The sequence below is a fragment of the Gopherus evgoodei genome, chromosome 8, assembly GCF_007399415.2.
Source record: "Gopherus evgoodei ecotype Sinaloan lineage chromosome 8, rGopEvg1_v1.p, whole genome shotgun sequence".
Taxonomy (NCBI): domain Eukaryota; kingdom Metazoa; phylum Chordata; order Testudines; family Testudinidae; genus Gopherus; species Gopherus evgoodei.
This window is the reverse complement of record NC_044329.1, coordinates 44,033,042-44,056,200: the sequence shown is the minus strand read 5'-3', so window position 1 is coordinate 44,056,200 and position 23,159 is coordinate 44,033,042. Positions and strand designations below refer to the sequence as shown.

General features: G+C 55.7%; 1 protein-coding gene across 5 annotated transcripts in view; it reads left to right on the top strand.

The window, feature by feature from the left end:
* The window catches only part of NOS1AP (nitric oxide synthase 1 adaptor protein), a 167,208-nt gene that overhangs the window by 107,242 nt on the left and 36,807 nt on the right, over positions 1 to 23,159 (top strand). For all 5 annotated transcript variants that reach the window (XM_030573260.1, XM_030573259.1, XM_030573258.1 and 2 more), the window contains 6 exons: positions 4,579 to 4,637; positions 6,382 to 6,490; positions 8,079 to 8,208; positions 15,055 to 15,218; positions 20,344 to 20,511; positions 22,848 to 23,013. In XM_030573260.1, the coding sequence (XP_030429120.1) occupies positions 4,579 to 4,637; positions 6,382 to 6,490; positions 8,079 to 8,208; positions 15,055 to 15,218; positions 20,344 to 20,511; positions 22,848 to 23,013 (796 nt within the window). The remainder of the gene's footprint in view (positions 1 to 4,578; positions 4,638 to 6,381; positions 6,491 to 8,078; positions 8,209 to 15,054; positions 15,219 to 20,343; positions 20,512 to 22,847; positions 23,014 to 23,159) is intronic.

The following is a 23,159-nucleotide window of genomic DNA, read 5'->3' as shown; positions in this document are numbered from 1 at the left end:
TCTTGGACCAGCTCCTGCTCTCCACTCAAGACTAAATCGAGAGTTCCCTCTCCCCTTGTGGGTTCCCGTACCAGCTGCTCCAAGAAGCAGTCATTTAAAGTAGCGAGAATTTTTGTCTCTGCATTTCGTCCTGAGGTGACGTGTTCCCAGTCAATATGGGGATAATTGAAAGCCCCCACTATAATTGAGTTCTTTATTTTGATAGCCTCTCTAATTTATCTTAGCATTTCATCATCACTATCACTGTCCTGATCAGGTGATCGATAATAGATCCTTAGTGTTATATTCTTATTAGAGCATGAAATTACTATCCACAGAGATTCTATGGAACATGTGGATTCACTTAAGAGTTTTACTTCATTTGATTCTACATTTTCTTTCACATATAGTGCCACTCCCCCCCACCCTGCACGACCTGTTTTGTCCTTCCAATATATTTTGTACCCCGGAATGATTGTGTCCCATTGATTGTCCTCAGTCCACCAGGCCTATTATATCAATATCCTCCTTTATCACAAGGCACTCTAGTTCACCCATCTTATTATTTAGACTGCTAGAATTTGTGTACAAGCACTTTAAAAACTTGTCAATATTTATTTGTCTGCCCTTTTCTGATGTGTCTGATTCTTTATGTGAATGTTTCTCATCTGATCTGGCCCTTACATTATCCTCTTCCATCCTCTGCTCCTGACTTTAACCTAGAGAATCTCTATCAATAGACTATCCTCTAAGAGAAGTCTCTGTCCGATCCATGTGCTCTTCTGCAGCAGTTGGCTCTCCCCCATCTCCTAGTTTAAAAACTGTTCTGCAACCTTTTTAATGTTAAGTGCCAGCAGTCTGGTTCCACTTTGGTTTAGGTGAAGCCCATCTCTCCTGTGTAGGCTCCCCCCATTCCAAAAGTTTCCCCAGCTCCTAATGAATCTAAACCCCTCCTCTCTCCACCATCGTCTCATTCACGCATTGAGACTCTGAAGCTCTGCCTGCCTACCTGGCCCTGTGCGTGGAACTGGAAGCATTTTTGAGAATGCCACCATAGAGGTCCTGGATTTCAGTCTCTTCTCTAGCAGCCTACATTTGGCCTCCAGGACGTCTCTCCTACCCTTCCCTATGTCATTGGTACCTACATGTGCCACGACCACTGGCTCCTCCCCAGCACTACATATAAGTCAATCCAGATGCCGCGAGAGATCTGCAACCTTTGCACCGGGTAGACAAGTCACCATACAGTTCTCCCGGTCATCACAAACCCAGTTATCTATCTTTCTAATGATCGAATCTCCCATTACTAACACCTGCCTTTTCCTAGTGACTGGAGTTCCCTCCTCTGGAGAGGTAACCTCGGTGCAAGACCATCTGGAAAGAGGGTCCTAACTATGGGAAGTTTTCCATCTGCTCCCGTTGACTGGTCTGCTTCCCTGGGCCTTTCAACCTCCTCAACAGCTATGGGGCTGTCTGACTGAAGCTGGGACAATTCTACAGTGTCTCGGAAAGCCTCATCAACATACCTCTCTGCCTCCCTTAGCTCCTCCAGTTCCGCCACCCTGGCTTCCAAAGCCGTATGAGGGCCAGGAGCTCCTTGCACCAAATGCACACATAGGCCACCTGCCCATAGAGCAGATAATCAGACATGCTGCACTCAGTGCAATAAACTGGATAGCCCCCACTGTGCTGCTGGGCTTCTGCCTGCATTGTCTCCTGCAGCTACCTAGTAAATGAAAGGCTTTTGTTTAAATCAAGAAGTTTTGAATGTAGTTTAGTTTACAAGTTTTAAAGAACAGCAAGTGAAGCCTTGGTCCCTTCCCACTCCCCTTCCAAACTCCCTTGCTAAACTCCCTATTAGCAGCCCCTGATCGCTTGTGCACTGCTTTATAAAGCCCTGGCCTTCTTGATAGCCCCGCCCACTGACTAAGGCTCAGCCAATTAACAGAGGCTTCTAGCTTTCAAACCTTACTTTGAAGCTCACAGCTTCCAACTGCCAGCCACAGCACAAAGTCCCTCAAACAACCAAATGAACAGACAGACAAACACAGGCTAAGCACACAGCAAGTAACCTCCAAATACAAACACACACTACAGACAGCCACTTACCCCAAGCGTGCTGTATTTGCTCCTCCTTCACCTGGAGAACTCCCTTGCGAAACTCCCTGTTAGCCTAGGGAGTTCTCAGACTCAGCAAGGAGCGAATCTCCTGCTCATAGACTCATAGACTTTACGGCCAGAAGGGACCATCATGATCATCTAGTCAACCTCCTGCACATTTCAGGCCGCAGAACCTCATCCACCCTTTCAGTAGGCCCGTAACTTCTGGCTGAGTTACTGAATCCTCAAATCATGGTTTAAAGGCTTCAACTTACAGAGAATCCACCCTTTAAACTAGTTTAAATCTGCCCGTGACTCATGCCCCAAGCTGCGAAGGAAGGTTAAAAAAACCCAAGTTTTCAGCCAATCTGACTTGGGGGGAAATTCCTTCCTGACCCCAAATATGGCAATCAGTTAGACCATGAGCATGCAGGCAAGACACCTGGGAAAGAATTCTTTGTAGTAACTCCATCTAGTGCCCCATCTCTGGCAACTGGAGATATTTGCTGCTAGCAGTCACTAGGCAGTCCCATCAGACCATCCCCTTCATACACTTATCAAGCTCAGTCTTGAAGCTAGTTAGGTTTTTTGACCCCACTGCTCCCCTTGGAAAGCTGTTCCAGAACTTCACTTCTCTGATGGGTAGAAACCGTCTTCTGATTTCAAGCCTAAACTTGTTGATGGCCAGTTTATATCCATTTGGTCTTGTGTCCACATTGGCACTTAACTTAAAAAATTCCTCTCCCTCCCTGGTGTTTATCCCTCTGATAGGTTTATAGAGAGCAATTCTATCTCCCTCAGCGTTTGTTTGGTTAGGCTTAACAAGCCAAGCTCTTTGCTGATATATCCGACACTGGTGGCAGAGAATCTACTGCCATAGAGTCCTGGCGGGATCTTCTCAAGAGCCCAGGAAGCACTCTCATATGCCTGAAACCCACTTTGAAGAGGTTGGATGTGGCTCTGAGCAAGCCCAGCACCTCAGCCCAAAAGTCCCAGAGGCTTGACAAGAAAGTCCATAAACATTGAGCTCTGTCAGTGCTGTAGCATGACCCATTGGTACTGTCACCCTCAGCACCTCCCAAACTTTGGGTCCCTCTGCCCCAATGAAGACTGTTCACCAACTGCCCGTGGCACCATCCTCATCAGCACTCTTTCCAGTTCTGATGGTCTGGACAGAGAAAGCCCCTCTTACTCTGGGGAGAACTGACTTCTGTGCCCCTCCACGTTCCCAGATCTGGAATACCCTCCATCAGGTCCATTCCTGTCTAGTGATGTCAGAATACCATCTGGGGAGTCAACAGTTTGGAGAAAAAGTTTATCATCTGGTTCTTCATAGAACATCGGGGTTGGAAGGGACCTCAGGATGTTATCTAGTCCAACCCCCTGCTCAAAGCAGGGCTAATCCCCAGATGGATTTTTGCCCAGATCCCTAAAGGGCCCCCTCAAGGATTGAGCTCACAACCCTAAGTTTAGCAGGCAAGTGCACAAACCACTAAGTTATCCCTCTTGCTCAAGTTACAGCTTCCCTCCAGCCACTGAAAAGACTTACACTACCTTGGGATGAACCTCAGCATTTAGCCCAGCATTGCTGGTACCCCATTAAATGGAGGCCTCCGCATCCCCCCTTTGATCCTTCTCCCTGGCCATGTTGGAGTCCTGGAATCAGTACCCCTCTGCAGAGAATCTGGTCTGCTAGAGAGTAACTCCTCACCTCCCTTCAAAGGAGGCAGTCAGGCCCCTGCCTTCCCACACCTCTCTGAGTCTTTCAAAGAGGAAGAGGAAGACGTATTCAATCCAGTGGTTCCACCGGAACCTTCAAAACTGTCATCATCATTTCCGGATAACGCGGTAACCCCATGTCTCTCTCCTCCACCAATGATGTCAGGCAGTTCCAGGATCTTCTTCATAGAGTTGCTAGTGAGCTTCAGATTCTTCTGGAAGAGGTTCAGGAATCCCGGCACAAACGCCTGATACCTCCACCTATCTGGATCCAACAAAATAGTGCTCCCTGTTAATGAGGCTATAATTGAGCCAGGTAGGGCTGTTTGGCACACCCCCCGCTATCTGCGTTCCCACCCAACAAGGCAGAAAAATATTCTTGTATGCTGGCGAAAGGGGCTGCGTTTTTGTTTTCTCACCCCACTCCCAACTGTTTGGTAGTCCAAGCAGCTTCCAAAAGGGCTAGACAGCAACACCCCCAGTCTACCCCTGTAGACAAAGAGGGTAAACGTCTACACCTACTGGCAAGAAAGGGATGCCTACAACTCCCCTGGCACCTGCCATCAGAGTCAGAGGGGCAGAACGCAGGAGAGAAGGCAATTGCGGAGGGAGGAGTGATGCCTGGGCAGAATGGAAGTGGGCCCAGGTCAAGCATTGTAAAGAAGGGGCAGGGAGGTCAAGTGTAGAAGGAAGGCAAGATTTAGAGGGCCCTGTACTGCACTGTGCTGATGAGCTATGGACAGCACCTAACATCCTCATTTACAGCTGCCTTCATTGCAGAAAAAGGAGTGGACCTGGGACGAGAGCAAAATACTGGTGATGCAGGATCCCATCTACAGGTAAGAGCCCCTCAAGGTGGCATGCGGCTCCCCTGGGCTGTGATGCTGCCCAGCCAGTGACCACGGGGTGTCTGGAGCTGCCCTGGGCTCTCACACAGCCCAGCCAGTGCCCTGGGGGTGCCTGGATCTGCCCTGGGCTCTGATGCTGCCCAGTCAGTGCCATGGGAGTGCCTGAAGTTCCCCTGGGATGTGATGCTGCCCAGCCTCTGCCCTGTGGGTGCTGGCTCTGATACACAGCCCACTGGGCCTCGTACATAGAACCCAGAAGGGGATCATCTGCAGTGCAAGTGCTGGAATTTTAGGGACCCCGAGGGCACCCCATCCCCAGACAGGCAGCCGAATCGGAGCCAGGCCAGAAGTCACTGAGCCCCTGTGAATGAGCCACTTTGAGGGAAAACCATTCTCTGGCAGGGATTAGAGCCACCCACTGGTGCTCCTCCAAACCTGGGGCAGGGGAGCAGAGCACCGCGGTCCTGGACTCCAGCAGACCTTAGGCCTGCTGGGCCTTATGGCTGATACATGGAGCTTCTGCAGCGGGAGAGAAGGGCAGGGCCCCATGCTCTGCCAGCAGCCAAGGCACGTGCTCTGTGCCAGCTCCTTGCCTTCCCCCACTGGGCACCTTTATTGCCCAACTCAGCTCACCTAGGGAGCTGGCTGCTTTGGAGAGCTCCTGAAGGGTATATGTCCCAAATCTGCCTTCTGTCCCAGCAGGGAGGCCTTCAGGGGCTTCCTCCCCATTACACCCCATCAGTGAAGCTGCAGGGCTGGCCTAGCAGGTGCTCCTGGCCAGGGGGGCAGAGCTGGACTAGCGGGTGCTGCTGGCCAGGAGCAGAGACTTGTGGGGGCAGGGCTGACTATCAGGTGCTGCTGGCCAGGTGGGGGGCAGAGCCATGTGGGGGCAGGACTGGGCTAACAGGGTACTGCTGGCCAGGGGGACAGAGCCCTGTGGGGGCAGGGCTGGACTAGCGGGTGCTGCTGGCCAGGGGCAGAGACTTGTGGGGGCAGGGCTGGCTATCAGGTGCTGCTGGCCAGATGGGGGCACAGCCATGTGGGAGCAGGACTGGGCTAGCAGGGTACTGCTGGCCAGGGCGACAGAGCCCTGTGGGGGCAGGGCTGTACTAGCAGGTGCTGCTGGCCAGGGGACGGAGACTTGTGGGGGCAGGGCTGGCTATCAGGTGCTGCTGGCCAGGTAGGGAGCAGAGCCATGTAGGGGAAGGGCTGAGCTAACAGGGTGCTGCTGGCCAGGGGGGCAGAGCCCTATGGGGGCAGGGCTGGGCTAGCGGGCGCTACTGTCCAGGGGGCAGAGCCCTGTAGGGGCGGGGCTGGGCTAACAGGGTGCTGCTGGCCAAGTGGGGGGCACTGGCAGGGCCAGGTGTGGGGAAGGGGGAGGAAACATGACTAGGGAAGACAGCAGGTGTTCACCCAATTTGGTGGCCCATTCCCTTTCACTGTGAGGGTCTGTGGGGCCCAGTCACCCATGAGTCACTGATGAGCTGCCGGCCAGTCCCAGCTGCTCTGCTGGCTGCTGTGTTTCCCCCTCAGCCAACACGATGCCGGTGTTGATAGGGGTAGTGGAAAGAGTTAGGAGCAGGGGTAGGCTGTGCTCACCATTGAACTGTGGATTGGCTCGGCCATGAGTACTGCGAGCACCTGCCCCACAAGCAGCATGAGTGAGGCCTTCCAGCCCACTGAGCGCTACAGATGGGGCTTGCAATGCAGACATCCCTCCCCTCTCTCCATGCAGGATATTCTACGTGTCCCATGACTCCCAGGACCTGAAGATCTTCAGCTACATCGCCAGAGACGGCTCCAGCAACGTCTTCAGGTGTAACGTCTTCAAGTCCAAGAAGAAGGTACCTGCGGCAGAGCTGTAGGGATGCGGGATCTCTGTGAGGTTGCAGGGTGACCATGCTGCTGACTCAAAGGTGCTGTTCCTGTGGGGAGGTCCTGGGAAATGGCTGTTTCTTGGATACCCCGGAGCTCCTGGATTCTCCCTCCAGCGCCGCCACCAGCCTGTGGCAAGGCAGAGCTCCGGGAGCTCCAAGTGTGCCTTGCCTCGGAGGCATGGTAAGGCCAGCAGCGCTCAGCCCTTCCTCACACACCCTGCTGTACAGAGCCTTCTGGCCACCACCTCTGGGACTGGCCAGCAAGGAGCTGCCCAGCCTCCCCACAGCCATTGTCCCATCGTGCGCTGGGCAGAGCCAGTAGGGTCCTGTCACTGCAATGGGGGGTTCTTGGTACCACACCCCTGGGGTCAGCGGATTTGCCTGACCTGGGTTGCAACAGGACTGTCTGTAGGCACCAGCAAACCAAGCATGTGCCTGAGGCGGCATTCCGGCTTTAGCAGTTGCACTCTCAGAGGGTTTGGTTTTTTGGTTTTTTTTTTGGCTTGAGGCGGCAAAAAACCTAGAGCCGGCCATGAGCTACAAAGCCATCCCCCGTCTCCTCACTGCTTCTCTCCCCTCCCAGCACCTGAAGCAATTCACCGTGGGCCTGGCGGGGTGCTAATGCTGTGACTGATGGGTCAGAGGGCGCAGCAGGCGGCCAAGCTATCTCTGTCACACAGGAGCTGCAAGGCTTGGGCTGTGCTCTGGGAGAGCTGCCATTCCCCAGGTCTTGAAGGGACTGGCCACACTGGCTGGTTTGGATGGGCAGGAACTCAAGGCATGAGGCTGATGTGGCTGCAAGACCCCTTAGGGCAGGACCATGCTGCCCCGGCCTGCTGTTCTCAGAGAGCTGTGGCCATCACCTCTCCCCTGCTCTCCGCTCCCTGTCAGAGCAGCTGGGAAATGCCCCCAGTTGCTCCCCCCTCCCCCCGCCCTGTGCACCAATGTGGGGCCCCTCACTGAGATGGGATGGGCAGCAATGGATCACGCTTTGGGGCTGCACCAGGAACCATGTGATATTTCACCTCCCTGCTAGAGATCCTTGACATCTGGGAGTCCACACTCACCAAGCAAGGGGAGGAGTGCTTAGAATGACACCTGGAGCCGAAGCTGGACAAACGCCAGCTAAGGCCAGAGGCCATTTGAGGCATGATCTGAACTGTGTGGAGGGCAGAGCTGTGCAACGAGGGCCAGAGGCATTCGAGACAGAAATCACGCACTGTTGCCAACTCCAGTGCAGCTTCCCTGGAGGTAGCACTCAGGGCTGAAAGTTTGGCAATGTCCTAGGAGCCTCTCTGGATCAGAGCCTTAGAGACCGTGATGCCACAGGGCCCCAAGGTAGATAAGAGCTCTCCCTTTGTGCATGGACTAGAGGGTGGCTGGGATGCAGCCCTTTGCAGAGCCCTGGCCCTTGAGCCATCCAGGGCTCCGACTCAGCCTCAGGATGCTCCTTGGGGTTCTGGCCAGCAAAGCCTCCCAGGCTGTCAGCAACTTCAGCGGTTTGATGCACTATCCCTACGGCCCATCATCACAGCTCCTCTCTCCTCTGCCCCAGAGCCAGGCCATGAGCATCGTCCGCACCGTGGGGCAGGCCTTCGAGGTCTGCCACAAGCTGAGCCTGCAGCACACCCAGCAGGACGCAGACGGGCAGGAGGATGGTGACAGTGAGGACATGGGTGGCCCAGGTACGCCGCAGCAGGCTGGGAGAGGCTCTGTGCTTGGGACTCCTGCTGAGGGCAGGCCATGGCCTCCAGTCGTGTTCTTGGCCTGCAGATGTTTTGTGGCTCGCGCAGGGAGCAGGCTGTCCCCTCCCTCTCCCCCCCCCCCGGAGCTGGAGGCCCCCCCGAAGCAATGTACAGGTGCCAGGTAGTGCAGAGACCCCACAGGGGCGCGAAGGCCAGCAGTGTCTGACAGTGCCGTTCTGCCCCGGCTAATGGAGGGCTTCGAGATCAAGGCGTGCACACGTCCTCTGCCTCTGGGATGTTTACCCAGAGCAGGGAGTGGCATTTGCTAGGTCCTGGCCTTTGTCCTGCTGGGAACCCATTCACAGGGCTGCGGATTGTGCCAGCTGCGAATGCTCATATTAGACAAGCCCCTGTTGGGGATGGTCTAGGTGTGCCTGGTCCAGCCTCGGCATAAGGCAAGGGACTGGATCGAGGACTCTTCCAGCTCTGCAGCCCTGGGATTCTCATTTGCAGCCCATAACATTTACTTGGTGTGCAGGTAAAAGCGAGAACATAGTATTAAAGCAGCTCCTGGCCCCGAGCAGACCTTCCGCCTCCTCCCTGGGGCTGGCCCTGGGGAATTCTCTGCTTCGAGTTGCAGTGAGCAGCTCCTGCACCGACAGAGTCTCGGAGGAGTTGCCTCAGCTGGGGCCAAGAAAACGAAGTTACACCGGTCACTGGGGTTACAATACAGCAGTGTGTGGGGAGGGGGCATGCTCGTCTCCTGAGTGCCAGTGCCATGGGGCGGGGAGGATCTCGGAAAGGGAATATGCCCCTCCCCATATGATGGACAGAAATGGCACAGACTGGTAGAGGTGACGTGTGGGGGTCATGTGGGGTCACATGCCTCACAAGATTGATCGGTCACATGGTGCGTTTGGGCCCCTTCTCTGTGGGGCAGCTGAGCCTGCAAGCTGTGCTGGGCAGGGAGAGGCAGAGGCAGGAGGAACAGCTGGGAGCTGCAGGGAGATGCTGCTGCTTTCGGGGGCGGGCTGTGACTTGAGCTGTTTCAGGGTTGTGCCCCCCCCCCCCATCAGCAGGCACGGGTCATCTCTGCAGACTGGATTTTGGATGTACCACAGGTTGGGCTTGGAGGCATCAGCAGAGCTGTGGGGGAGGGAGGCAGCCCAGGACTGGGGTAGCAGGGAGCTGCAAGTCCGGATTGAGAGGCATTAGCAGAGCTGGGAGTGCGGGCCCAGGGCTGGGATAGCAGGAGGCTGCGGGTCAGGATTGAGAGGCATTAGCAGAGCTGGGAGTGGGGGCCCAGAGCTGGGATAGCAGGGGGCTGTCGGTCAGGATTGAGAGGCATTAGGAGAGCTGGGGTGGGAAGCCCAGGGCTGGAATAACCGAGGGCTGCCGGTCAGGATTGAGAGGCATTAGCAGAGCTGGGAGTGGGGGCCCAGGGCTAGGATAACAAAGGTCTGCCGGTCAAGATTGAGGGGCATTAGCAGAGCTGGGAGTAGGGGCCCAGGGCTGGGATAGCAGGGGGCTGCGGGTCAGGATTAAGGGGCATTAGCGGAGCTGGGAGTAGGGGCCCAGGGCTGGGATAGCAGGGGGCTGCGGGTCAGGATTAAGGGGCATTAGCGGAGCTGGGAGTAGGGGCCCAGGGCTGGGATAGCAGGGGGCTGCGGGTCAGGATTAAGGGGCATTAGCAGAGCTGGAGTGGGGGCCCAGGACTGGGAGTGGGGAGCAGGGGGGCTGCGAGTCAGAACTGAGGGGCATTGGCGTCTCTCCTGGGCATGGAGCACACCAGGGTTAAGCGAGTTCATTTCATAAGGAGTCAAGCTGGAGCCAGTTTGCCTGTTCGTCCCCATGTGTCAGGCTGGGCCCTGCATACATTTCTCTCTTATCTGTTACCCCGAGGAATGACTCCTGTGCTGTCTTTTCCAGGGCCTCCCCGAGCACTCAGCTCCAGGCCCATCCCCCGGCTCTGCACTGCCCAAGCACTCTGGCTCCTCCCAGTTACATGCCGCACCAAAGTCCCAGACCATTTGGAGGGTGCCCAGTTCCCCATCTGTGCCGATCTCCTTGCCCAGCCCATCCTTCTCTCTCTGGAACTAGGCCTGCAAGGAGAGCCAGTGACCTCTGCTCTGTGTACTCTGTCAGTCCCACCTGGTTCTCAGGTCTGCTCACCCTCCTGCTCACCCTGCTCACCCTGCTGAGACAAGGCGTTACATGGGACATCCCTTCAGCACAGACCTGTGCCCTCAGGGACCCACTGCCAGGCAGCCCCATTGCAGACTCATTGCCTCTTTCTCCCCCTCCTCCTCCTCCTCATAATACTGAGCTCTTATAGTGGACTGAACTCAAAACAGCATCATTAGGTTTCAGAGTCATCCCGGCAGGACATATGGGGCAGTTCATAGTCTCAAACCGATTGAGGTCCAGTCAAACAAGGGCCCCACACACAACAGGCTCTTCACACTGTTCCTCTAGGAGTTATGACAGCAAATACTTTAGCTCAACTGGCAGCCTCAGTGTCGGCCAGCACTGCTGCATGCTTCTGCCCTAATGCTGGCCAAGGCTCATGTATCCTGCCCTCCTGCTGTCCAGTGATTGGCTGTGCAATCCCTGTGCTGCACAGCTGCACTCTGTGGAAGGTGACTGCCTGCCCTTCTCAGACTGCCTTGTTCCTCAAAAACACCAGTTTCCTGTGGTCTCCCAAGGCCCAGCAAGCCTTCAAGCAATTAAAACTTGCGTTTACCACCACTCCCAAAGTGGTCCATCCCGACACCACATAAGCCTTCATCATCAAAGCAAGAGCTTCCAACCTGGCAATCAGAGCGGTTCTACCCCAAAGGCACAATCCTCAACAATTGTTGCACCCACACGTCTCAAAATTTTGGACAAAGAATTCCTGGGAATTAAAATGGCCTTTGCAGAGTGGCACCACTATCTAGCAGATGCCCAATAGTCAGTCCAGGTGTACACTGATCAGAAGGACCTCACATATCTGCACTGGGCCAAGGCCTCCAACCAGCAACAACTTCCATGGGTCTTATTCTTTTTGCACTTTGATTTTGCAATCTCCTATCATCCAGGAACTCAAACTAGCAAGGCTGACACTTTGTCCTAGAAGAAAAGCTGATCTTAAAGACTTGAACTCCAAAACCTCCTCCATCCTCAAGCCTCAGAACTTTCTGGGCACGGCTCCCCACCAAGATCTGCTCAGCCTCATATGATCAACCATCACCCAGAGAATCCCTCCAGTCAAGCAGAAAGCTATAAGTAAGGACCCCTACGATATACGAGACAGGGTAACCTACTGAATGAGCATATATATGTTCTCCCTAGGCCTCCAAGGATTACAGCCTGTGACGAAGTGGGACTGTTTTTAATGTTTCCTCTGAATACTGTGTGGGTGCCTCAGTTATGGCCGACCCTCTGTCATCTGGCAACTAATGGCCTGGGCCCTTCCCTCCTTTCAGGGGGATGCTGAAGGTGTGGGAGAACAAAGAGATCAGGTGACCTCATGGCCCGGGAAAGAGACGAGCCGGAGAGGAGGGGCTGAAGGGGGTTTGGCAGTTTTGGAAGCTGGCTGGAAAATGGAGGGGAGCCTCGATGGGGCTCGGGTCTCTCAACGGGACTGGGACCTCCCGGGGGCCCCAGATGGACCTAACTAAAGGGGGTCCTGTTATCTGTACCGACAAGACCTGTTTTGGACTGTGTTCCTGTCATCTAAATAAACCTCCATTTTACTGGCTGGCTAAGAGTCACTTCTGACTGCAAGGTGAGGGTGCAGGACCCGGTGGCTTCCCCAGGACCCCGCTTGGGCAGACTTGCTGTGGGAAGCGCACGGAGGGGCATATGCTGAATGCTCCTAGGAGAGACTCAGGAGGTGAAGTTGTGTGAGCTTCTTGCCCTGAAGACAGTCTGCTCCGAGGGAGAGGAGGCTCCCCAAAGTCCTGACTGGCTTTGTGGGGAGCAGTTCCAGAGCATCGCTCGGGGACTCTGTGACACAGCCCTACCAGTATGCCATGATACCCCCATGCCCCAGCTGGACATTTTGGCTGTTTTAAAACGCAGCACCTTGTCTCTCATATCTTCTGGTGGCCTCATATGCAGGTCTGTGTTGCAATGTATGTACCCACTACAAGGCACAGCACAATAAACCCCTAGGAACACTTGAACTCCTGAAGCCCCTTGAGACTCCCCTAGCCCCTGGACAGTAATTGCCTTAGATTTGCTAGTAGAACTACCTGAGTCCCATGGTTTTTTTACCACTTGGACAGTAGTGGGCCACTTCACAAAGATGGCACATTCATCCCAGCACTGGCCTAAACTTCTCCCAGGAAACTGCCCAGGTCTGTGTGGACCAAGTTGTCTGCCTCCATGGCCTCCCACTGCACATGGTCTCTGAGCATGATGTGTGATTTATCTCCCATTTTATGTGAGATGCTCTCTGGATTTGGGGCATCTGCTCCTGCCTCTCTTCCACCTACCACCCTCAGACAAATGGTCCAGTGGAGAGAACCAACCAGATTCTGGAGCACTACATAAACTGTACTCGACACTACATAAACTTTCACCAGAACAAAGGGTTCTTGCTGCTACCTCAGGAAGTGTTCCTGTACAATAACGCAGAACATGCTTCTACAGTGCAAAGCCTTTTTTTTTTTTTTTTAAACTATGGGTTCCATCCTTGGTTTTACCTGGAGCTAACCACAACTTCCCACAGCCCAGCAGCCCTGGACTAGACACAATATATGTCAAACCCAAGATGACCTAAAAGTTCACCTGGAGGACACCTAGAAGAAAGAAACAACATGTGGACCATCAATGACAGGAGGGGCCTGCCCTTTTGCTAAGCCAGAAGCTATGGCTCTCAACAAAAAACGTACACACAAACAGGCCATCTCATAAATTGAACTACCAGCTCTTTGGCTCCTACCGCATTCTCCAGCACATTAGCCCAGTCATCTTTGAACTCAACTTGCCCCATTCTCTCCAAATACACCCAGTTTTCCATACATCACTCCTGAAGCCCCACATTCAGGACCCATTCCCTCTCCACTCCCAACCATCACTCCACACCAGTATATGTCCATGACCATGATGAGTATATTCTCCGTGAGATCCTTGATGCCAGAATCAGACGGGTTAGACTCTGGCATCTTATGGCTTGGGAAAGCTAAGTCCCAAAGAGCGCTCCTGGGACCCAGCGAAGAATGACCACCCTCCTGACCTGGTAAACCCCTTCCACAAAAACCAGCCTGGAAAACTCAGCCCCTACTTCTGGGGAGAGGGGCTGATGTGAGTGATCCTGGGCCTTGAATCTAGACCTGAGGGTCCCCAGGCAGGACTCAGACCATGATCACCACCCAGCAGGTCACCTGAATGATTGCAGAAGCGGGCCAGCAAAGCTCTGCTTCACAAAGGGCCCCACAAAGCTCCAGATTGGGGGAGACTTCTGTCCCACCCATTGGCTGGGATTCCCCACTTAAACCAGAAACAGAAAGTTGTCTGAGCAGCTAGGTCAATCCCTGACTGACTGATGCTCCACTGTCCCCTGCCTACTGCCCTGAGCCTTGCCTCCCAATCTGTTCCCACCCTCTGCCCTCATTATCCCAGACTCCCACCTCTGCCCAGTTCCTGCCTCACTCCTGGTCCCTGCTCTTATGCCCTACCCTTGATGCTGACTCCAACTTCGACCCCTGGCTTGCTCCTGACTGTCTCTGGCTCTGACCCCTGGCTTGGCACCTAACTCTGACTCCGGTTCCAGCCCCTGACTCTATCCACTAGGTCTAACTGCTCAAGCCCCAATCCCTGCAGGCACCTTCTCAGAGCAGTTATGCCATGTCACAGCAAACACTGAAAACAGGATACTGTGGGCCAGCATGAATGACTGGAACTGAGCGTCAGATAACAGCGAGGCTGTGGCACCATGGCATTATTAGCACTGCACCCCACGGAGCTGGTTGGGAATTTAGGCAACGCTGCCCCAGCGCTTCCTCTGCCGTGCAGAAAGCAGGGGTCTCACTGGAGTGGTAGGGTCAGTCCGGAGGCCCTACAGGCTTGGGGGAAGGTATCCAGTGGATTGATATGCTATATGCCAGGGGTGGCCAAACCACGGCTCATGAGCCACATCCGGCTCTTTTACCTTTAAATTGTGGCTTGCAGAGCCCCCCATTCCCTACCTACCAGACTAGGGGGAGAGGAACCTTGGGGATTCTGCCCTGCAGCAGGATGATGGGGCTACGAGCTTCTGCCGAAGGTGTCTGGTACCTGCTGAGAGTGGAGGGTGGCAATTTAAAGGTTAGGCCTCCACTCAACAGCTTGAGTCACTCCCTCCAGGCACACCCTCCCTCTTACCCTCAGCAGCCCCACCCTGCAGCTCCCAGGTGTTAGCTCCACATAGAGAGACCCCAGCAAAAGCAGCAGTTCTCCCTGCAGCTCCCAGCTCTTAGGCGCTGCCTCTCCCTAGGTCACAGCCCCCGGTTGCCAGCTCCAGCAGCTGCCATGCAGGGAGGGGACCAAGCAGCACCATGTGACCGAGCGGGGCTAGCAAATCCTGCCAAAAATCGAGGGGGGGGATGTGACCCCACATGACCCCCCCATCTGTCGCCTCTGGCTTCTGCCCAGCAGAGAGGTGGGGTTCAGGGCTTCAGCCCCATAGGGGGTGTCAGCCAGGGCTGCCAGCTAGGGATGTGTGACCCATGGCAGGTGTTCAAGTGCTTCCCCCACAAGGAGGAATGGGCCTTCTTTGCTAGCCAAGCCCACATTCTCTCAGCCCTGGGGAGCTGGACTGGGCCAGAGTTGCCGTTGTCCCATCTCACCTCTGACCATGCCGTTGCTGCCTCTTCCCAGCCTGCCACCCAGCCAGAGCTGAGAAGGCAGCTGTCCCCACAGAGGAGACGGATATCGACGCAGTGGAGATCCCTCCACCAGGGAGCAGCACCCTGGAGTTCAGTCGGGGGGTGACAGACCTCGACGCCGTGGGGAAGGACTCGGGGCACTCTCTGGACACCAAGGTACGCCGGCCCCAGCCAAGAGCAGCTATGTCCCATTACAGGCCCAGGGTCCCTGCAGATAGCGTGCTTCCCAAGAGTATATCCAAGCAGCATTGCTCTGTGGCTTTGGGGGCAGGACGTGCATCTGTGCCTGGGGGTGCCCTGCTCTCTCCCCGCAGCAGCCTCAGAGCTCCACATACTCTCCCTCTGTGGCTCACATGGGGGTCACTGTCCCCCCACCCCAGGTCAGAGGGACCTTTGGGTTTCACACTGCCCTCCAGTGGGGTAGGGAGGGAGCTCATGTCTAGATATGAGGCTGGAACAGCCTGTGGCAGCTCTGTGAGGTGATCAGATGGGGGGGGCCACAGAGTGACCCTGAAGCTGGTACAACCACGTGTCCTTGTGGCGGCAGCTGGCATCCCCCTACTCTGCCAGGGCATTAACAAGGGGAGCTGAGAGGCTAGCCAGACCCCACAACATAGGAAATGCCTCTTCCATGAGCCGCCCCACAGACCAGGGCGAATTGCCTTTGCTGGGGCCCTGGAGGAGGCCAGATTCACTCCCTTCTGTGCACTCCCAGTTTAAGAGCTAGTGTGTGTGCCCCACACCGAGAGAGGGAAAACCTAGGCCCCAAACACACACCTTTCCCCATTGCCAGTCAGCACAGAGCCCTGAAACCTGTGGGAGATGCTGAGCCCTGAGGACACAGGCTGTGGCTCCACAGATGGCAGACCCAGCTCTGGTCCCTGAGGGTGGCAGTGCCCAACTCCTGCTGCAGGGTGTGCTGGGCAGGGGCAGCACAGGATGGGAGTCCAGCTGTCATGCTCCATTACTCACTGTTAGGGGCAGTGGCCACTCCTTGATCCCATCTCTCCAACCCTCCTCCCCCCAGTTAGCCCCCCAACAATAAAAGAAGCTCATAGTCACTGGTTCCCCCTCATTCTATTCTCCCCTGGAGCTCCCAGCGCTGAGCCTCTCCCCTGTGTCCTGCATTGCTGCGGTCCAGACACAAACTAGTTCCTGTGTTGCCCCCTCACTCCTGTTGGCAGTGGCATGTCCTGGGAACAGAGCAATGTTAGTTTCCCAGCGAAAGTGGCAGGAGTGGAGCTGCATCTCCCTCTGCCTGACCACACAGCCTGTGCAGGCAGTGCACAGCTGCTGGCAGGACAGGATCACCTGGTGCATTAACCCAGCACATTTGGGCATTGTCAGAGGCCAGCAAAGCAGAGCTGCCCTTTACCCAGGAGTTCTGCTTGTACTTCAGAGACCAGGCCACAGCCAGCCCTCTGTTGGGTCCCCAGTGCAGCCTAGGGCATTGGCTTTCCACTCGCCCTGTAGAGACTCCGAGCATCCCAGAGCCATCCCTGTGAGTGGGCAGCCATGCTGCTAACCCGCCTAGGCTGTGGTGCTGCACACTTGTCCCACCCAAAGTGGAGGCCAGGTCCTCGTCCCGGGCACAGCAGGACTGAGTGAGACGAGAGAAGAGTTGGCCAGAACACCATCTTGCAAGGGGGGTTCAGAGAACCAGGGGCTCCCCAGGATGATAAACCTCTCCCCTCCTCTAGTCCCTCTTGTCATAGATCACACAGCGCTGTACAAGCATGCCCTAATTCAGTCACACAAACCCCATCCAAGGTACGTGAGTACCCACTGGAGTGTGGGGAAACCGAGGCACGGAGCAGGCCGTGGCTCACATGACAAGTTGGTAGCAGTACTGGGAATAGAAGCCAGACGTCCTGGTTCCCAGTCCCCTTCTCTAGCCAGTAGGCCTAAGTCCTTCCCTGTCAACTGGCAGTGCTCTGGCACACAGAGAGGTACTGAAGAGGGGATGGTCCCATCGCTCCTGCCTGCCCTGCATCCCCTAGAATGGCCACCCTCAGGGAGTGAGAGCTGAACGGTCAGGGTGCAGGTGCATGGGCTCTGTGCTCATGGCGCCGATGTAGCCACGCAGTTGGCTATGTGGTTTGTCTGGTAGGGAAAGCACCATGTGAATCCCCAGCTTACGAGCACGCAGCTCTGCTGGGCTCTACCAGTGGCCCCCTGTCATTCCTGGCTCTCTCTTTCCCTTGGGTGTGGAGGGGGAGGGACACAGAGCCTGCGACCACTGCACTGTGCTGCTTAGAACCACTCTCCCAATGCACCAGAGGCTGTGGACCCCTTCGCACCAGTGCTCCCAGCAACGAGCCTCTTGTGGGTAAGGCCATGTGCATTGAGGTTTGACACCTGTGTCATTAGTGGGGTGCCACAGGGTCAGGGGAGGTAGGACCCATATGGCTCCTGTGAGGCTGGGGGCCATCTGTTCCACCCAGGGCAGGGCAGGGCAGTCCCACTGCTGCCTAAACTGCTCGAGGAGAGAGGAATGGTGCGATCTAGCATGTCACATAGCCAGCAGAGTGAGCTTCTGTGTGGCTGGCGTGAAGAGCCAGGGTGCTGCCTATGTGATCCAGGCCTGTGTGGTGTGGCACTCTGTCCCACTCTTGTGGCACCTATGCCAGTTAGAGCAGCGGTTCTCAACCTTTCCAGACTACTGTACCCCAGGAGCCCGAGCCCTGCTGCCTGGTGCTGAACCACATAACAGCATTACAGGGCCCTCTGTGCTGTGGTGTCCACCCCTAACTCCAGCCCTGCACTTGTGAACCTCCTAAACCCATCCCACAACCCCCAGGTTGAGAACACTGGCCTAGATGAGTTGATGTACCCCCTGGAAGAGCTCTGAGTACTCCAGGGGTGCTCCTGGTTGAGAACCACTGAGCTAGAGAGTGATGAGCTAGCAACAGCCTTGGCTAAAAGAGCTATGTTTGATCCCGTCCACCAACAACTGAGTGTGTCGGCATTACACATCGCCATGAGACACCAAGAGCCTGTCTGGGAGCCAGTCCTCCAGGGAGCGTCTTGCCAGTGGTGCCAGCTCTTGCCCTTTTATCACTATGTGGAGTGTTTGTAAAGCCCCAGCTCCTGGAGGCCCATGAATACGTGACAGTCTCAGCTTCCATTTGTTCAGAAGAGGAAGTGTCTGGCCTCCTGGGCTGCAGAAGAAAGTCAGAAAACTCAACCCAGGGAATCCAAGGGCTCCCAAGCCAGAAGGCAAAGAAAAGGGTTGCTGAGGAGGGCTCACACAGGGAGCTGCCTCCTGCGCCCCACCCCTGGCAGCTGCTGGCAGCTAGGGCAAGGCTGTGAGCCAAGGTGCAAATCTCTGACCTCCACCCACTCTAAGTGAGGCTGGGGCCGCCCTTCTGACTCTGGCTTGGGAGCATGTGTTGGCGGCTGCTGGCTCTGTGCACACAGGTGACCCAGGCTGAGAGCATCGTGCTCAGGGCAGCTCACTGGGCCAAGTGGCCGTTCTGGGGGCAGAAGGATCCTGCTGCGAGCACCTGCTGGAACAAAGTCAGCCTGAGCCACAGAGCTGGCCCCAGCAGCAGGGAGAGCAAGCACCTAGGTGTCACAGTCTGTTACAGGGTGTCTGTCTCCTGCTGGCCTGGCCAGTGGGCTGCTCTGCGCACAGCTGGACGACAGAGCTGCTGCCGAGGAAGGTCAATTCCTTAGGTTCCTAGCTTGCACTGAAGTCAGAGGTGTGATGGGTTAGAGACTAAGCTCCCTACAGCTGTTCTGTCTCCAACGCATTAGCCTACAAGTGTGTGATGCTTTGGAACTGCAGAGCTGTGTGACTGAATCATACAATCATAGATTCATAGAATATCAGGGATGGAAGGGACCTCAGGAGGTCATCTAGTCCAACCCCCTGCTCAAAGCAGGACCAATTCCCAACTAAATCATCCCAGCCAGGGCTTTGTCAAGCCTGACCTTAAAAACCTCCAAGGAAGGAGATTCCATCACCTTCCTAGGTAACCCATTCCAGTGCTTCACTACCCTCCTAGTGAAAAAGTTTTTCCTAATATCCAACCTAAACCTCCCCCACTGCAACTTGAGACCATTACTCCTTGTTCCATCATCTGGTATCACTGAGAACAGTCTAGATCCATCCTCTTTGCAATCCCTTCATGTAGTTGAAAGCAGCTATCAAATCCCCCCTCATTCTTCTCTTCTGCAGACTAAACAATCCCAGTTCCCTCAGCCTCTCCTCATAAGTCACGTGCTCCAGCCCCCTAATCATTTTTGTTGCCCTCTGCTGGACTCTTTCCAGTTTTTCCACATCCTTCTTGTAGTGTGATACCAGCTGCCAACTAGACATGGAGCCATTGACCACTACCTGTTGAGCCCGACGATCTAGCCAGCTTTCTATCCACCTTGTAGTCCATTCATCCAGCCCATACTTCTTTAACTTGCTGGCAAGAATACTGTGGGAGACCATATCAAAAGCTTTGCTAAAGTCAAGGACTAACACGTCCACTGCTTTCCCCTCATCCACAGAGCCAGTTATCTCCTCATAGAAGGCAATTATGTTAGTCAGGCATGACTTGCCCTTGGTGAATCCACGCTGACTGTTCCTGATCACTTTTCTCTCTTCTACGTGCTTCAGAATTGATTCCTTGAGGACCTGCTCCAGGATTTTTCCAGGGACTGAGCTGAGGCTGACTGGCCTGAAGTTTCCCAGATTCTACTCCTTCCCTTTTTTAAAGATGTGTGCTACATTAGCCTTTTTCCAGTCATCCGAGACCTCCCCCGATCGCCATGAGTTTTCAAAGATAATGGCCAATGGCTCTACAATCACATCCGCCAACTCCTTTAGCACCCTCGGATGCAGCGCATCCGGCCTCATGGACTTGTGCTCGTCCAGCTTTTCTAAATAGTCCCGAACCACTTCTTTCTCCACAGAGGGCTGATCACCTCCTCCCTGTGCTGTGCTGCCCAGGTTAGACTGCTAAGGGTCAGTGCTGTGAGTAGCTTTAACGCTGTTCTCGCACACAGCAGATCTCGCTGGTGTGCACTGATGTGGGAGCTAGGCACTATATACCTGTGCAGGTCTGGTCTACTGTCCCTGGCCCAGAGAGATGACAATGGAAGGGTCAGCCAAGAGAAACAGATGGGTACAGACAGACGGGGCAGGGGGAGTACAGGGAATGAGGCACTGACCAGCCCGGCCGCAGGGATCTCAACTCGGCCAGGAGCGCGTTATTGGAGTGGCTCTGGCGTGCTGAGGGGCAGAACGCAGAGTGGATCAGGCTTTGCTTTTCTCTATATTTTCCAGGGCTTCCTCCACCCTGAGAGTATCCTGACTGCGTCGCCCAGGCTGCTGCTCCCCTCCTCCTCCCAGCTGCCGGACCCGGGGACCCCTCTTTCCGCTCATCACCAAATGCAGCTTCTCCAGCAGCTTCTGAAGCAACAGACGCAACAGACACAAGTGGCCGTGGCCCAGGTGCTGCCAGTGTGGTTGTTAGAGCCCCGGCGTGCCGAGGCCAAGCAGGGCTGTGCAGGCAGCAGCACATGCACAGGGGGCCATTTGGAGGGGTTTGTGTAAGAGGTTGGTGTGCTGGGAAGGGTGGGGTGAAAATGGACATGGGTGGATAACCCAGAAGTGGCAGAGCCCTGGAGGCACAGCCAAGGAGCTCGGCCTTGATGCAGGAAGGGAGGAGCAGGCAGAGGAGGGATCTGAAACCGGGCAGAGGTGAAGGGAAGGTAGCTATGTTCTGAATGGCTACAGGGACAAGTGGCCGTTGGGTTATGGTGATGCGGGTGGGCTTGGACAAGGGGATAGGTCTGATCTTAGCCACAGTTGAGGAGTGGGAGTCGGGTATCACAGGAGGAGAGAGCCTGAGGTCACCCCGAGTTGGAGAAGGGAATTCATCAGGGACAGCCCGGAGGGAGGGACAGGACCTGGCAGATCCAGTTGGGCCAGAGGACTGGTCAGTTTGAAGGGAGGCAGCTCAGAAGAGAAGTCAGGGAGACAGCAAGAGCTGTGAGACTGAAGGAAGGAGTAGAGCTGCCCCCCATAAGCACTGTGCCGGGGCATCGGGGAACCCACAGACATCCTTCCCGAAGCCACATGCCCTGCCCCCGGCCCAGCTGCCCTTGCAGTGACTCACCCATAGCGTTCCGGGAACCTCACTGCACTGCAAGCCAATCCCCTGTGCTATGGGCAGGGGCAGGCAGCACCAACAGCCCCCGGCACTGTTGGCCCTACTATGTGGAGGCACACGATGGGATGTTACATCCCAGGGGCCAGAGGGGCACACAGTCTAGCTCGGCCCGGCCAGCCTACTAGGACTGACAGTCAGGGGCTGGCTAGTGTGTGCAGAGTGCACTGATCCTACTGTCTAGGTCTCACACCTGACAAGCGCTGAGGGCTTGTTTGCTCTGTGTGGTGTGTGGGCCAGTGAAATATCCTGGGTATTAACTGCCCTTGTCGCTTGAGTTGGGAACAGGGTCCTGGCTACAACCCTCATGCAAAGCTGCGCAGCTCAGCAGGAATGTAAATGCAGCGAGGAATTGTCCAGACTGCCGTGGCCTGGGCTGGGCTAGGCAGAGCTCTTCTGGAGCAGGGACCCACATTCTCTGATGTTTAGGGTCAACTGTGGACCTAGAAGTCAGGGCACACTGCTGCGGGGGGAAAAATCAGCTCCAGGCCTCAGATCTCAATGGGTCTGTCTACACTGCAATTAAAACCCCGCAGCCGGCCCATGCCAGATGACATGGGTTGCAGGGGCAGGCTAAGGGGCTGTTTGCAGTGTAAGCATTTGGGCTTGGGCTGGAGTCTGGGCTCTAGGACCCTGTGAGGTGAGAGGATGCAAGAGCCCAGCATCTACACTGCAAATTTAACAGCCCTGCATCGTGCCCCAGTCAGCTGGCAGGGGCCAGCCACACTTGGGCTGGTGCCTAACTGCGGTGTGGACATACCCAGAGACCCTTGTTTCACTGGAGGCTCCAGGGAGCCATGGTTAGCGTTCCAGGGAAAGTTGTCTCAAGATGAGCTAGCCTGGCCCTCACCTATGCAGCTGAACTGCCTTTGAAAACCACGGGGCTGCCCCTTTATGTGGGGACTGGCAGCTGTCCCACTGGGAACTTCCAGCTCCTGACAGTATGCCTTGGCGCCTGCAGCTTTGAACTGCAATGCCATCACTGCCAGCAGGTACCAGTGCTCCTGCTTCCCCTGCCCAGTCTCAGCACAGCCTCTGTGGGAGTGTCTCTCTGCTTGGGCCAGACAGATCTGCCCCATGGCTGGGCACCCTAGTGTGAAGAAGGGGCTCCATACTGGATGCAGTGTGGATGGGGGACAGATGCTAGCATGCCCCCTGTCCCGTGCTGCCCTGTGGCCGCTGGGTTCATGTGGAACTGGAATGGGGGATGGATTTAGCAGCACTCTGGGCAAAGTCTGGAAGGGCTTTGTGGGTCCAGGACTTCCACAGACCACTATAAATCTCTCCCTCCTTCTCGCTGCCCCAGAGCAGAGCAGCTGGCAATGTCCCCAGCCCAGGGCAGCAGCTCCCATCACTGGGGATGGCTCCCAGGGGAGAATCTCTCTGGGCTGAGCCTGAGCTCCCGCTCTCCAGACAGCCACCGCTGTGTCCGGCTGAGAGAACAGGTGGCTAAGAGAATAGACGTCTGACTGGGGGCACTGCAGGCTGGGGCAGTGGATGGGGTGCGTGAATCTCACTCTAGCAGCAGGCTGGAGCTCCGGGCTCAGACCCCTGGCTCAGGGCAGGCAGCCTGGCCTGGCACGCACCCACTCGCAGTGTCTCCGTGTCTGTCCGGCAGGTTCACTTGCTGAAAGACCAGCTGGCTGCAGAGGCAGCAGCTCGGCTGGAGGCCCAGGCACGCGTGCACCAGCTCTTGCTGCAGAACAAGGACATGCTCCAGCACATCTCGCTGCTGGTCAGGCAGGTGCAGGAGCTGGAGCTGAAGCTGTCAGGAAGCAACACCAGTAAGAGTTCATTCCCCAGCCTTGCTGCCGCCCCCCGCCAACACAGGGATCCGGGAGCACAGCATGGAGGTGCTTGCTGCTGGGCCCTGTGCTGATCCACCAGGGCACAAGGAACTCCCCATCCCTTCCCATTCTCCCCCAGTCTG